This window comes from Lactuca serriola, chromosome 8, assembly GCF_051521515.1.
Source record: "Lactuca serriola cultivar US96UC23 chromosome 8, Lser_US96UC23_V15, whole genome shotgun sequence".
NCBI lineage: Eukaryota > Viridiplantae > Streptophyta > Magnoliopsida > Asterales > Asteraceae > Lactuca > Lactuca serriola.
Window position 1 is genome coordinate 16,425,197 of NC_136415.1, and position 16,452 is coordinate 16,441,648.

At 37.6% G+C, this 16,452-nt stretch overlaps 3 protein-coding genes across 3 annotated transcripts in view; all 3 read right to left on the bottom strand.

Annotated features, from left to right (window-relative positions):
- Window positions 1-7,293: 7,293 nt before the first annotated feature.
- Window positions 7,294-7,707, bottom strand: LOC145066658 (uncharacterized). The gene has a single exon (XM_079013943.1). The coding sequence runs from the start codon at window positions 7,705-7,707 to the stop codon at window positions 7,294-7,296; it is 414 nt and encodes a 137-aa protein (XP_078870069.1).
- Window positions 7,708-7,740: 33 nt separating this feature from the next.
- Window positions 7,741-8,814, bottom strand: LOC145066659 (uncharacterized). The gene is made up of 4 exons (XM_079013944.1): window positions 8,691-8,814; window positions 8,264-8,341; window positions 7,969-8,153; window positions 7,741-7,863 (listed from the first exon to the last, which is right to left on the bottom strand). The coding sequence occupies exons 1-4, from the start codon at window positions 8,812-8,814 to the stop codon at window positions 7,741-7,743; spliced, it is 510 nt and encodes a 169-aa protein (XP_078870070.1).
- A 133-nt stretch (window positions 8,815-8,947) lies between these two features.
- LOC145066660 (uncharacterized) overlaps window positions 8,948-16,452 on the bottom strand; it is a 31,575-nt gene continuing 24,070 nt past the window's right edge. The window contains exon 5 of the mRNA XM_079013945.1: window positions 8,948-9,205. Within this exon, the coding sequence (XP_078870071.1) occupies window positions 8,948-9,205 (258 nt within the window). The remainder of the gene's footprint in view (window positions 9,206-16,452) is intronic.

Sequence of the window (16,452 nt, forward strand, 5' to 3'; positions counted from 1 at the left end):
TAGTTGTGCTTGACAGATGGGTCATTTACAGCAATGGAATTCATACCTATTCCTTAGGATACTCCTTAGGAATGAATGAACAAGAAATAGTTTATTCTTAGGATAGATCCTTAAGAATAAATAAGATAATGGGGATGGGTAATTGGGTTAACTGTTTGATGATTAAACATAATAATTATATTATTATGGGTTGAAAACCCTATGTACTCACCAGGTTTCCCAACCTGGCCCACTCAGTTTATTTATATCACAGGTGTTGATATGAAGTCACATTACATTGAGAAATTTAAAGAGATGTAGATCACTAGTGTAAATAAATATAAGTTCTGTTTATGCTTATGTTTCTGTATTAACGATGACATCCCAAACGTTTTAAAATGAATAAAATACGTTTCTTTGAAAATGTTTTAATAACATATTTATCGTGTTTTTCTGGGAATAAATTCTGCAACATTTTTATTAAAAGAAGAACTCTGATTTTTTATAAAGCATAAACAAAATCGGTCTTTTTTGGCCGTGAAAATGGGGATGTCACAGAGGATGATGACGGAATGAGAAATGAGGAGTAAATGATGATTATATATGGATCAAACCCTAAAAATTAGGGTTTGAGGATCCATCATGTACGCCTTGCGTATGCAGTGTACGCCCAACGTACTAGGGTTCGCCCAGTACGCCCAACGTACTAACTCTCTATCCAAAATCACCAGAACACCACTATGGACCATTTAAGCAATATTTCTTATGCACAATGGTCAAAATGCAATATTCCTTCATATATAGGGTTAACATTTAAAATACATCATCATGGGATGTTATAATGTAATGCCCAAAGATTCGGGCTAGTCAATTTAGAGGCAGTGAGCATTAATAGTAATTTTTCGATAGAAGTTTATTTAAAGTAAATAACTTTAACCAAGTTATAGCATATGTCTCAAGGGTTCCGTACTTATAAAGAACACCGAAATCTGAGTTATAATGAAGAAGTTATGACCTGCTGAAGTTTTGCGATAAAACCGGCACAACGTTGTGTGACATAAAAAGTGAGTTTGCGATAAAGAGCTTTTTAGCCTTAGCGGTCTAAATGAAAATCATAGTATATGTTAAACCAAGAACGTTCATAAAAAGAACGTTCAAATCTGACTTCGTATGAGGAAGTTATGAATTTTCTAAGATTTTGAATAGCAGTGTGCAACCCGGAGTTCGAATTTTAGATCGATCGATTTTTAGCCGACATAAACTAAACAAGAATTGAAGATCTCATTAATAGTAGTTCAACAGTAAAAAGACAGACGAAAACGAACGTCGGATGACAAAGTTATGAATTTCAACAGACTTTTCTTGTCCCGACCTGTTAAAAATATAACTTTAAAAATAAAGTCAAAATTAGCCAACGGAGTCCAAATGAAGGTTGTAGAGTACGTCTCTACCTACACGTGGAAATAAAGAACGTTGAAAACAGAGCTCTTATGCAAAAGTTACGAATTTTAGAAGACGCAAAGGCAAATTGTGAGGCCACACCCCATGTAGCCATCGGACGCCTCGCGTACAGAGTACACCCCGCGTACACCGAAGGTACGCTCAGAGGTCTTCCCTTGCGCGGTCCAAAGAAATCCACGACGTTCCATCCGAAGATCGACACGTATCTGTACGAACGCGCAACACATGAGGGTACGCCCTACACACCGAGGTACGCCCAACGTAGCTCCACAGGTACGCCCCGCGTAGACCGAGGCTTCGGACTATAAAAGGGGTGTGAAGGCAACCAGTTTTCTCACACCTCCCACTCTTTCTTTCTCTCTCTACTCTCTCTAACCCTCCCAAACACCCCCACGCCTAGGAAACTTCCCTAGCACTAGAAGAAAGCCCCGGAGCGCCCTAAGGCTCTGAGAAAAAGAGTTTTTCGGTTCGTAAAGTTCTGTCTCGCCAAAGATCGGTTTTCAACAAACCTCCCTGTTTCGTCAAAGAAAATCATATTTTTAAGAAGTGAAGCATTGTCCAAGTTGGAAATATGAACTATTTTATATAAATTACGTGCTATGTGTGCATATTATTTGTTTACCTGAGATCTATGTTGGATGAAAGATTTAAACTTCTTTTTTTCAGATCTTAACTATATATGTATTTTATATCTTGAGATCTATGTTGGATGAAAGATTTAAACTTTTTTAGATCTAAACTATATATGTATTTTATATCTTGAGTACTATGCTAGATGAAAGATTTAAACTTTGTTTTTTTAGATCTAACTGGTATATGTATTTTATATATATAAATATGTTGGGTAGAACATGGGTAGATAAACGATGAAGGATGAAAGATGATATAGATGAATATTGGTAGTTGCGCCACAACCTGTAGATGTAACACCCAGAATCAGAAAGACTAAGAAAGGAAAGGAAAACCCTAAGTCAAGGGGGGTCAACTCATCGAGTCCATAGGTGAACTCGACGAGTCCGAGCGGGATCCGGGTCGAAGAGTAAGTGACCGACTCGCCGAGTCGGAGAGTGGACTCGGCGATTCTGGTCTGGATTGGGAAACCCTAAGTTCGGGACTTGGTGCCCTATTTAAACGTCTCATTCTCTCCCCTAGGGTTCCTTTACAGTCTCTCTCACCCAGAATACCGAACCATAGCCACCATATCCATTTTTGAGCAAGATCTAGCCTTGGTGAAGTGGTTTCAAGCTTGGAAGAGAAGGAGGTTCATAATGGTGCAAGAGGAAGCCTTGGATACAGAGTTGGTGTGACTTTTCAGATCCTTTGAGGTAATAAGCTGAACTTATTGCATTTAGATCCATCTTATGATTGAGATTTGGGCATTTTGAGTATGGAGGAGGTTTATTTCGAGTTTGGAGTAGATATGAGGTTGCTACCTCAGATCTAGGCTATTAAGGATCCAGGAAGCCATAAATTTATGCCAATAAGTTGTTGGTGAAGCCCCTTTGTCACAAACCCTAGCCCTAGAGTGTTTTAAGCCCATATCTCTTTGGATTCACGTAAAGTTTGCAACATTACGTGAGGAATAGACTTTGGAAGAGTGGATCTACAAGATGGAGCCCCTGCATGGCTCGAAAAGCCACTGTATGGATTAAGAACTGAAGCGACTCGGAGAGTTACATGGGTGGACTCGGCGAGTTGGATGAAGACAGGCAGGAACTCGACGAGTTGGAAGAACAACTTGGCGAGTCTGTTGAAGATTGCCACGGACTCAGCGATTCTGTTATTGGACTCGACGAGTTTGATCGCAGAACCTCAACCTTTTTTGGTTAAGACTTAGATCGGTGAGTGGAGTGGTGACCCAGTGAGTTGGCAAGATGGGACTCAAAGATCGTTGAACTCGACGAGTCTTGGGGTGACTCGGCGAGTTAGGTCGCATTATGAGAGTTCTGAGTTTAGGTACTCGACGAGTCAAAGGGCTGACTCGGCGAGTAGAGTCAGCCAGAAAGATTGAATTTGACCAGAGTTGACTCAGTTTGGCTTCTAGAGTTCAGTTTGGAACTAAGTGATTTATGTATTGATATTGATAGCTCGGGGAGCTAGTGGAGCAGCAGTTCAGAGATGTAACGCCTGTGTTTCCGGGCTTGCCATTTTTAGCAATGTAATAGTCTAGGTTAACCTTTGTAACCCATTTTGAAAAACTAAGAATGTATTATTTGAGTATTATGTGTTTTGTGCTTAATTGCTTAATTATGTGGTCTGATTAATTAAGAATAAAAATAAGCGTCAAAATTTAAGTGTAAAATAAACTTAATATCTTTGGTTAATGTTGTAGTAGTTGAAACGAGGTTTTCGAATATATATAGAACGCCAAAATCTGACTTCGTATGAGGAAGTTATGATTTATCGAAGTTTCGACTTAGCGATGTGCAGCCTGAAATACTCGAATTGAGATCGAGCGGTTTTTAGCCGAAGCAATCTAAATGACAATCGAAGATCTCATTGTTGGTATCGAAGCGATAAAAAGTTAGGCGAGAACGAACGTCAAACGAAGAAGTTATGAATTTATAACGAAGTTTTTCTGTCGCGGCCTATTAAAAATAAATAATAAAAATATAAGTCAAAATTAGCCGACGCAGTCTAAACAAAAGTTGTAGAGCGTAGTCTCACCTTTCCATGGATATAAAGAACGTCAAAAACGGAGTTCGTATGAAGAAGATATGAATTTCCGAAGTTTATTAATTAATTTGTATTTATTTTTAAATCAAAATTCGGAAGCCTTATTTGAAGGTGAGTCATCGATCTGATCCGAGGTACGCGCCGCGTACTCCGAAGGTGTCGGCATCGCAGCAAGTGGCTTCGGATACGTAAGCGATAACGTTTCTCGGACCAGTACGCCCCGCGTACGTGCGAGGCTCAACCCCTATAAAAGGCTTGCGAGGGCAGCCGAGAGTTTTGTTCATTTCTTCTCTTCTCTCTCCCGTTTTGCATCGTTTTGCATGCCAGAAATACCCCGAAGCCCCGGTATCATACTCTAGCCCCGAGGCAAGTCCCGAGATCCCGAAGATCCCGAGAAGTGCGGTTCCCGAGCCGAAGCTCTGCCCGCAAGAAGTTCGGTTTTTGTGGAGATCTTCCAGATCTGCTGTGGATTACTACTTCTGCAAGTCATAGTGCTGTCCGATCATCTTCTGATCAAGTGAGTGTATACTACCTTTCATAAACACGATAATAATACAAGTGCGGTTTGAGTGTATTAAGTAAATTGTGGTTTATATGTGTGAGGGTGCAGTTACTTTCTTCTAACAAGTAACTATGAAGTATTTTATGCGATATACTTGTTATGTGTATATTTTGTGATTGTATGCGTGAATGGATATTCACTTTATTCCATCTCATAGATCTGAATTGTTTTCTATGAAATACGTGCTATGTGGTATGCCTCATCTGTATGTGGAATATATATATATATATTGAATGAAAATGATATACAGATTATTAACTATGTATGAAAATATATATTCTTATCTACTAATATGTTGGGTAGAACATGGGTAGATAGTTGGTGTGTAATAAACAGATGAGAGGCCTTGATGTTGTTGTTGTTGTTGATCTAGTTATTCAGCGGAGTATGGATAACGACACAGACTCTTTCTAGACAGTCCAGTGGAACGCTAGCAGGTTCATAACCTGTAGGTGTTGTGAACGATGTGTTCACCGGTGTACTCTATCCCCCTCATGGTTGCATTTAGGATATCTATTGTTGAGGAAACCCCTTCGCAGTGATGTCCGTCCCGATGAAAATCCTAGATTAGGTCCCTTGAGATAGATGTTGTTTTAGGGACGTAAAGTGAGGATAACGAGAATGGGTAATCGTGATAGTGATTGGTTGGTGAAATTAAATATAACTTATTTATTGTGGGTTGAAAACCCTATATGCTCACCAGGCTCCCAAGCCTGACCCACTCAGTTTTATTTGTATTACAGGAAGTGGCACAAGGGCGTAAGATGGATGGATCATGTTGTTGTTTTGTTTACAAGTCTGTATATGTATATATTTGTTGAATGACTTGTAATGTTATCGTTTATGCTTTATGGTCTGTATCGGAACATGACATCCCGAGTTTTGATTATATAATGAAATGCATCTCTTGATGAAATGCTTTGATAAATATTATTTTATCATGTTTTGTTTTGGGAACAAATTCCGCAACTCTTTCAAATTAAAAGGATTTACTCTGAAATTATTTAAAAGCATAAATGAAAAATCAGTCTTTTCTGGCCGTGATTTTGGGGATGTCACAGTTGGTATTAGAGCATTAGCTTAAGCGAACTAGGAATTTGTAGGATTTCTAGACTTAAACTTAGAATGCTAAGTGGAATTTTAAGATGTGTGTCTATTGGATTTTAGACACGAGCACTAGTTTATTTTAAGAAAGTTGCCTAAAATGCTTTTATGTGCTAAATGTTATATGTTGCCATATATGATATTATTTGTTCGGATCTACGGTCTGTTGCCGACCGGATCTGGAAACCTTATGTGTGTAGGATTCTAAGCGTATGCCTACGTTATTAGAGCTAGCATGTAAACGTTTCGGAGTAATAAGGATGATTTGAATATCTATCGTGAATAAGGATCTAATTTTACCTTATTCGGTGTGTAGATCAAAATGGTGAGAACAAGGAGTGGCGTTGGAAACGCGGATGAAAACAGGAATCAACCGCCAGTGATTGAGCAGATACCTGTTGTAGCAGCAGCACCAGAACCAATAACAATGGTTGCAGTGCAAGCCATGATTCGGGCTATGCTAGCCGAACAAAGGGAGGAGATGCAACAAATGTTGCATAATAATAGGGATGAACCTATCATACCTATTGAGGAACCTGAATTGATTCCCGAGCAATCGGAGGAAGGGAACAATAGTCGCATGATGAGTCAAGTTGGGACTCAAGGGGAACGAAGGAACGATCCAGAAAGGAGAAACAACAAGGATGGGCGAATGTACAAGAACTTCTTGGGCGCCAAGCCGCCAAGTCTTTCTGGGAGCCCAAAGCCTGTTGAGATAATGGATTGGATCTCCGAGATGGAGATGGTATTTGAAAGTTGCGACTGTAGCAACAAACAGAAGACCGTCTTTGCGGTTAGACAACTGAAGACTGGAGTCTTGAGTTGGTGGAAGTTGTTGGCAGATACTATGCCACGAGGAGAAGCCCTGAAAATGTCATGGGAGGAGTTCTTGGAACAGTTAAGGGTGCAGTATTGTTCAGAGATAGATCTGATTGATCTGAATAATGAGTTTCAAAACTTAAAGAAGGGGAAGATGAGCATAGATGACTATGCTACTGCATTTACTGAGAAGATGAAGTTGTTTCCGTACCTAGTGCCAACGGAACTCTCCAAAATTGAGAGGTTTGCTAACGGACTGCCTGCCGACTTTGGTCCGACAGTCAAGATGGCAACCACTCTGAAAACGGTTGTTCGTGCAGCTAAGAATGTGGAGGCCCAGCAGAAGGAAAAGGGTCTGGAAAAAATTGATGTTGGTGAAAAGAGGAAGTTCGATGGAACTTCAGGGTCCAACAAGAAAAACAAGTTCTCGAAGTCCGGTTCAAGGGGAAGTGGAGGTGAAGCGAAATGGTGCGACAAATGTAAGAAGAAGCATCATGGAAAATGTGAGGTGGAGAACACATGCTACAAATGTGGAAAGCCAGGGCACTATGCCAATGAGTGTACCCTCACAAAGAAAGTTTGCTATGGTTGTGGTGAGGAGGGTCATATGTCGAGGGACTGCCCGAGTGTACCCTCACAATTTAAATTTGTCCTCTTCGTGCAAAAAACTTTCGAAACTGTTCCATTACCTTTTAATTCTCAACTTTCACAAGTGCTTTGGTCTCAACATAGCAAAGCAACGCGTCGTTCAAAAACTCATCATCAATCTTGTTGTGCAAGTCGGTCTTCAAGAGCTTCAACTTCGAAAAACATCTTTCTACACTTGCGGTTGCTACGGGTAATATCAAAGCCAACTTTAAAATCTTATAAACCAAAGGATAAGACCGATGTTTCCCCGTACTAACCATCAAACAAAAAATCTCGGAAATTCCTTTCAAAGTGGTAAAACACTCATATTTGATGCAAGAGTGATAATATATCTCAAGTTTTCCTTCAAGATCTATCAAATCCAAATCATCAAAGTCATACTTGAACAACTTAGCCAACTTCAACAACTTTGATTTGTCAAATTGTGCAAATGAATCACAAGTGCTCAAATCACCCATATATTCTAGTAACTGGGTGCTTGTTTGACTAAATCAATCCCGATATTCTGTCAATTGCATATCCACCACCGTGTTGAAGATTTCAACCTCAAAATGAAATATATTGGTCTTTGTGGTCGTACGGTTTCTCGCACCAACATAAAAATCCTGCATTTCCTAAATATAAATATTGTGTGTTTGACAAAAAGAGGATATCTTTGGCAAAATGCTAGCAAACCCTGTGTCTCTTAAATATTGAAATGCGTCCATTGTCCCTCTAACCATCGAAGTCACTTCTAAAATGTCTAGATCTCTTTTTTGAAGTTGCTTTGATAATGTACCCGTGAGGTGTAAAATGTCATACATCATATATAAGTAAAACACGAATTCATAAGATTTAAAATATGCTAAGATTCCGGACGGTTGTTGGCGGTTTGCCAATGACCCTCCATCCACTTTCACAAATTCTAAAACAACAAGAACATCCGCAAACAGCTTCATCAAACTTGTGAGTGTGTTGAAATGTGAACCCCATCTTGTATCTCCCGCTCGAACAAGTGTAGTCACTTGATTTAACCCTCTTCCAGTTTCAAGTTCACCACTACACAAGCCTTTTTGCACCCTTTATCTTGCTTGTTCCCATAGTAAGTCTTTTCTTTTACACAAAGCACAAACAATATTAACCAGCAACAAAATTTGCTAAAAAAAGTCACTAACACCATCATGCTTCTTTGCTACAGCTACAACCACTAATTGACGTTGGTGTGCAAAACAATGTACATAAAAAGCTGTGTCATTGTCTTGTAATATCAAAGCTTTCAAAACATTGAATTCCCCTAGCATATTGCTAGCCCCATCATAACCTTGTCGTCTTATCTATTAAAATATATATATATATATATATATATATATATATATATATATATAACACAAAGCTAATTAAATTAAATTGAAGTAACAAAAAAGTAAAGAATAAATTACCTAACTAAAACTCAACTTATTACTTGTAAGTACTTCATTTAAGGCGTTTTTGAGTGTCAAAGAGGATGTATCCTTCACGTGCACAACTCCAATGAATCTTTCCTTCACAGAGCCAAGACTATCAACATACCGCAAAACAATAGCCATGTGTTCCTTTTTTTAGACATCGCTAGATTCATCAACCAATAAAGCGAATACATCTTGACCAATCTCTTGACGAATACTCAAAAGTACTTCTTGTGCAAAACATTTCACACGAATACTCAAAAGTACTAGTCTCTCAAATGGCTTTTAACACTTCAATGTAAAGCCCTCTATTTTCCGAGTTAACCGACTCATCATTACCACGAAACGGTAAACCGGTTTTCAATAAAAGTCTAACAACAATAATAGAAACACGTAATTGCGCTTTATATTTATGGTCCTCCGCTTCGGTTTGCCTCCTCAAGACTACATTAATAACTTGTTTTTCTCTCAATAAAAAGTCACACTTTTCTCTTGCTTTGTTATGAAAACTATCAACATTACCCACATGAGTCTGAAATGCAATTTTTTTATTCAAAGTATCAAAACCTTGGGAAACAAATGTATCTCTTCCTCCTTTTTTGTCCCGTGAGGTCTCCACACACATAATAATATAAACAATATGCTTTTTTATTTTTCACACTATATTCCAACCAATCAAAATAATCCAACCAATTTCGATTTCAACCTAAACAAATTGGTAAAATTTCATTTTTCAAACACTTACTTGCTTCATTCTCAGTTAGGACTTGGACTCGAATTGAACAATGGGAATCGATTTTTGCTACTCAATCAACAAGACACTCAAGAAATTAGAAGGAATTAGCAATGGAACTCATAGAAGCATCAAGCACCAATCGAAGTCCTCGTCTCGTCGAGTCGTGAGTGAATCAATGAAGTCGAGTCGCCAAATGCAGAATGTCAATTGCAATTACAGTGTAGTGTCGACGCTTTTTTTTTCGTTTTTGCTCCTGTCGACCATATTAGTCCATTTTTCCAATTGGATCAAAAGATACAACTATCCAAATGCCATGGGGCTATATTAGTTTCTTTTTTGGGCTAAGATTAATAGGATTTTTGGGCTACTGATTAATAAGTCTAAGTTATAAATACTTTTTTGGGCTTGGTTGATCCAATAGAGTGGAAAGTTTTGTTTACATAGTTGCCAATTTTTTTACGTAGTTGTCGATTTTTTTACATAGTGGCACAATAGGTAACTTTTTTTTTTATCTTCTAATGCGTACACGGGAACTAGGTGATGTCGGCGCCACACCAAGCACCTAGTCAAAATTGTCCCTGTGCCTAATAGTGAACGTCATAATCCTGGCAGCTACGCCTAAATGATAATATTGACAGTTGTGCCTAATAGATAACATTGGCAGCTATGTCATAGGCAACGATGTACTTCATGTCTATTCCTCCGGATAATCCTTAGGAATGAAAAAGTGAATGATAGATGATTCTTAGGGTAGATCCTTAAGAAATAAAGAAGATAGTGGGGATGGGTAATTGGGTTAATTATGTGATGATGAAATATCATAACTTTATTATTGTGGGTTGAAAACCCTATGTACTCACCAGGTTTCCCAACCTGACCCACTTAGGTTATTTGTATCATCGGTGTCGATACGAAGCTACATTACACTTAGAGACTAAAGGAGATGAAAATCATTAGTGAAAATGAATGTAAAGTCTGTTTATGCCTATGTTTCTATATTGACGATGACATCCCAAATTTTTAATATAAACAAAATGCATTTCTTTGGAAATGCTTTGATAATATCATTATCATGTTTTTCTGGGAACAAATTCCACAACATTTTTCTTTAAAGAATACTCTGATTTAAAAAATAAAGTGTAACATCCCATTTATTAAATAAATAGATGGAGGTTGATATGAATAGAAGCCCTAAAATCATTAATGATTTAGCAAGGTGTTGGTTTCGAGGAGTTAACCACCATAATTTTAGAATTTTGGGGGTTAAAAGTGTAAGTCCCGGATTGGTTTTGTAAATATTTATGAAGTTAGGGGCTGCATGGTAATTATTGGGACTTAATTTGAAAAGATTTTGGAGGCTAAAGGGTTGGATGGTAATATATGGACTACAATTGAAAATAATTTATAGAGAAGGGGCTGAGTGGTAATTATTTGGGTTTATTATGAAGAGAATTATAGGAATAGGGATATAAAGGGTAAATTATGGGATTCATTTGAAAAGGTTCTATGGGGAGGGACCGGTCTTGTAACTGTGCAATAGATGTTGAAATGGTCGGGGTTTATAACCCGCCACCCTCACCATACTAACCCTAACCCTAAAGTGCACCATCCGCCACCATCTATGCCGTCGCCGGACGTCAGGTATTGTCAGGGAGAACCACCGAGGTGACGCTGTTAACGGGGAGGACCAATAAAGGGTGCTAAGTCGGGTCTCGTCGCTTCCATCACCGCCATGCGGTTATATCATCGAGTGTTGATACCACCCACCACAAGGGTGATTGTGTGGGTGTGTTTATCTTTTTTTGTGTGGGTTAATTCGAGTTATTGCATGATGTAATTGTAATTAGTGACTATTTTAATCAAAGAAACTCTTAACCACCACCGTGAGGTGGTGGCTTTCGCCTCCTGCCGTCGTGTTGGGTGGCGGTGTGCTTATGCTTATGGTTAGCTTGTTTTTGGATGCTTGGACATAGTGGGGCTAGAATCATAACCACCACCATGAGGTGGTGGCCGTCACCGAGAGCCTCCGTTGACCACCACTACCCGAGGTGGTAGTGGGTGGTGCCTGCCTAATGAAACCCTAATTTTAGAATGGGCCTTGATTTGGGCCTTCTTGTTAGAATTTGGCGATTGGGCTATTGTTGGGCCATCCAAGAATAACCATATAGACTAGAATATCTAGATGGGCTTTAGGGTAAGGCCCATATGAGGGGTTGGGCCCAGTTTGGAAAATAGGGCCATAGATGGGCCATAATTTGGGCCTTGATGATTTTGAGATATTGGGCCATAGTGGGCCATTAGTGGAACTTTGTGGACCCTTTTGGTCTTGGGGCTTGGTGGGCTCAATGAGTTGGGTTAGTATTGGGCCTGGTTTGATGGGCCATCTATAGAGCATAGTGTTAAGATATAACTTGGTATAGCTTCTAATTATAATGTTGGGTTATTTTGGCTCAGTTCAGGAGTCAGTGAACTACAGCAGTGACAGTGTAGGGTTTCTCGCCTACAAGTCGAGGTGAGTCTTCTCACTGTACTTATCACTGCGGTAATTTATGTGTGACCGGAGGGTTTTATTCGTATTATTGACCGGAGGTTCTTATATACACTATTGACCAGAGGGTCTTAGTACATTATGGACCGGAGGGTCTCAGTACATTATTGACCGGAGGGTCGTATCCGTTTATAATGTGATAGGTGTTATCATGCGTACTGTCTTTGTGACTTATGCTATTATAGTAATCTGTGTATATATTGATCTTATGTGCTTATACTGAGATATGTGATATCATGCATTTTGTTTTGTGATTTATGTTGTGTATTGTCCTCTTGTTGAGAGAAAAACTTGAGTCACACTTGAACAAATGTTAGAACAAGTTATAATGTGGAATAAAGTTTAACTCAAAGGATCATTAAAGCTCAAAAATAATAATAAGTTAGAATTAGAAGGTTAGAAGGTTAGATGCGGAAATATAAGGAAATATAAATGCCAACAAGTATTATATCAAGTATACACATAAGTTGATACGTAACGAGAATTATAGTTAATTCAAGTTAATAAATGAGATCAAACTTAGTGATAAAGTCTAGTAACACTTGCTCCGAAGAGAGATTCCAATCAGTTAAGATGATATATAATAGTAAGTAAGAAGAGAGTAAGATGAGAGATAAGATATGAGATGCATAAAAGAGATATATTTCAATTAGAACAAGAGAACTCCTTTTATAGAGTCTCAGAAGACACAAGGGTGCTATCTATTTAACAATGCCATGTAAGACACATTGGATAAAGGAAAGTATATTAAAAACAGATAAAACACAAAATGCGGATTAAGTAATAACTGTGGTTGTTGATCATGGTTGCGGTTGAATCTTGATTACTTAATGATTGCAGATCAGAGCTTGGTTGCAGTTGCTTAAGTTTAAAGAGGGTCACTTTTATGTTCTAACACCTCTGCATTGTTGGGATAGGACCAGAGGGTCCACCCGAGTTGTGGAACCAGAGGGTTCCACTGAAATACATTGACCAGAGGGTCTTATTCGAGATATAGTCATGAGAGGCTAATGAGATGTGTGTGGTATTTTTGGGAACTCACTAAGCTTCTTGCTTAATGTGTTATGTGTTATGTGTTATGTGTTTCAGGTACTTCTCAGTATCATGAAAAGGCGCCGGCTTGATTGTACACACGAGATGGAGTCCTGTTTCTGAGGATCGTGGATTTTATTCAAACCACTATGAACATGTGTTTTGATAATTTGATATTTTGGTTATTTTGTGACATGTGTTGATGAGATTTATGTGATTTTAAAATGAAAATTTTGCTTGAAAATTTACGGTGTTACATAAAGCATAAACAAATCGGTCTTTTCTGGCCGTGAAAATCGGGATGTCATATATAATAACACGACATTGTGTTCTTGTTCCCTGTCAAATCTGTGAGAGGATTACCGATTCTTCAATAAAACTTAATATTCTGAAGGCTTATTATTTTATAAAACATTAAATATGTTATGTAATATGTACTAGCGGTTGTTGCTAGGTTATCACATAATTACAATTCAGCCCCTCTAGTTTAATTAATTACACTTGATCACAAAATTATTTCTCAATTAATTATTGACCAATATTAATTAAACAAATATGATTTCTCCTTTAATATATTATTCTTATAACATATTAATAAATCATAATAACCTCTCTCTCTATTTATTTCTCCAATCAAGTTGCTTTGGTGAAGACAACCCAAAAGGACCATGCACCATCGGGTCAAGTACATACCAAAATAGTTATGGACTTAGACACTAATCCAACAGTCTCCCACTTGGATAAGTCTAACAACTATTCTGCGTATGACTTCGGATCCCGGTCTGCAATCGTAGCTTTCCAAAGCCGCTGTCAACTCTGATCATATCAAATACGCGTGTCCTTAGATAAGGGATCATATATTCCTCCATTCTAGATATCATATGAGATATGATTTCAAATCATTCTCTTTGTACTATATCTTGATTTCCGATTTATGACGACAGACTAATTGAACAAATCAAATTAGCCCTAGCCCGGCCGAGCATTTATGTTTGTCATCACTAAACCATCGAGGGGCCCAAACATATCGCCTTTATCCTACTTTGAATAAAAGGAATGGATAAACTTTGATACAATGCTCGCTTGCACTCACGCACCGAATCACACACAACAATATGTTTTATAACACCAAGTTACTAGTGCGTTTACATATTATCAATGTGCAACCGATTCGCAAGATACAACTCACACATCTCGGTTTCAAGAATATAAGATGTTATCGTCTCACCAATCACTCGTGATACAATTCATGGAGCGATCCAAGTGAGCGTGGGTTTAATCCAATGCTCAAATCATATCCATAAGCACTCATGAACGTTGCAACAAACATTTGCTTATGTCTAATGCTCTTTAGACAATCCACACACCAATTCACGACAGTCTTCATTCATATCTACTTCCAACATATGAACAACTGTGGCCCGTTCGAATAATTCGATTATTCTTAATAAACTCAATTATTCTGGAAGTCAAAACATGCAAAGTGAAACACAAGAATAATACTAATCCCATATGGCCTCAAACCTTTGAGTATAAATAAAACACCTTTTATTTATCACCATATCGATTACTCATTATTTGTCGTTTCGGGTAATCAACTTCTTACTTGAATTATTACACTTGTCCCATGCTCCTAGCATGCACACAATGTTTACCTATGGTTCTTACTTTGTGAAATAGATCACATTGAACACATTTCCAATCATTCTCTTTCACAACTCCAAATCCTTTTCATAAGTGAAAGAATATCAAATTCTTGCTACTTATAGAATATGGTAGATTCTAACATTCTATGCAACTTATCCTTTCGTAATGTCACCGCACCAAAGTCACAAAGACTATTGCCAATGATATTACAAAGTCTTCTATCGGAGATTGTTACAAGACAATTCCTTAGATATGATGTCTCTCACTCAAAGTACATTTCTTTGAACATCCTTTTGCATAAAAGTTTCTAATCTAGACATAGATTTTCAATATTCAATTCCTAATATGGACACGCTTCCATATTTTCCATATGACAACTCATTCTTAATAGAATCTTATCTATTCGTAATGATGTCAATATGGTCCATCCGGTATGGAAACATTTCCATAATTTCCATATGACAACTCATTTTTAATAGAATCTTTTCTATTCATAATAATGTCGATATGGTCCATCCAATACCATGCTTCCAACTACTCACAAGCGATCAATCCTCGTCGAACTTTGGATTGTCCTTTGATAGTTGTTTAATTATTTTAGTCAAAACCGATTCTAGTCCTTTTTCCCTCTAAATGCGCTAGACATTTGGAAAATTTTAGAATGGTTAAACATTAAAGCATTTACAATCGATCCTATACCCGATGCGTATGGGACACGACGCATAATGTTTTATTTGCTATGTTCTTAAAATTCAAATTGTGAAGAGGAATGCCGTAATCATAATCGAAATTTTAAGAACACACTATGTACCTTTGACTAAGTTTATTAACATTTCTCAACCTAATCCTTTAGATTTGAAATGAACCATAATATTCTCTCCCTTAATTATAGCAAAACAACCTTTCAACTCATACAACTTTGCAAAGTATGACTCTTGTTTTCTATAATTAATATTGCTAACCTTGCAATACTTTCCTTAATAATCATACAATCATAACATTTATGCTCCCACTATCATGATGATTACTATAAAACATAACACTTATGCTCCCACTAGCTTCGACATCTTATCTTTCAGAAAAGCAATACCTATTGAATTTCTTAAGTCCATGTTTCTAATACTTAATGCTTTGATAATATTTTATCAAGGCCTCTTAAACTTATATACCTTTGCCTTAGATAGTTCATATGTGTGTCTAAACAATTAAGACTAATTGCCAAACTTCACAATTCAATTTATGGAAAGGGATACCGTAACCATGATCAAATTCGAGAATGCAATTTTTTACAATTACTATCTTCTTAAAATCTTTCTTAGTGAAAGCATTTCCTCACAATCATTTTCATGAAGGAGGAAATCTTATGACACTTAGATTAAAACGGTGTATGTGTTCCTATCCATGTGAATTTGTTAAAACCAAAGTTTACGACAAATTCAAACTCATATGGACCGAACTTTCTTAATCTCGATTTCTTGCCTTTTGGTAGCATAGCTACCCACCATGTCTTCCAAGTAGTTAAGCAGCTCACCCTTTCCTATCAATGTACCTTTCATCGATTAAGGTGCTTTGCCATTTATGCGTTCTAAATGAGAACTCATAGATCTCACATGTATAATTAACTCAATTGGAATAGCACAGAAACAAAATAATGTCAACACGATAGGTTGTAAACCTCAACTCGTGTGCTAGTGATGATTGGTAAGGTTTATTTGATTTGTTCTTGAAACCTTTCAAGACCATTAAGACTCCCATTGACTCTTTGACATATAAGATTCTCTTGTCAAAACATTTTTTGACAAACAAATATTCAAGA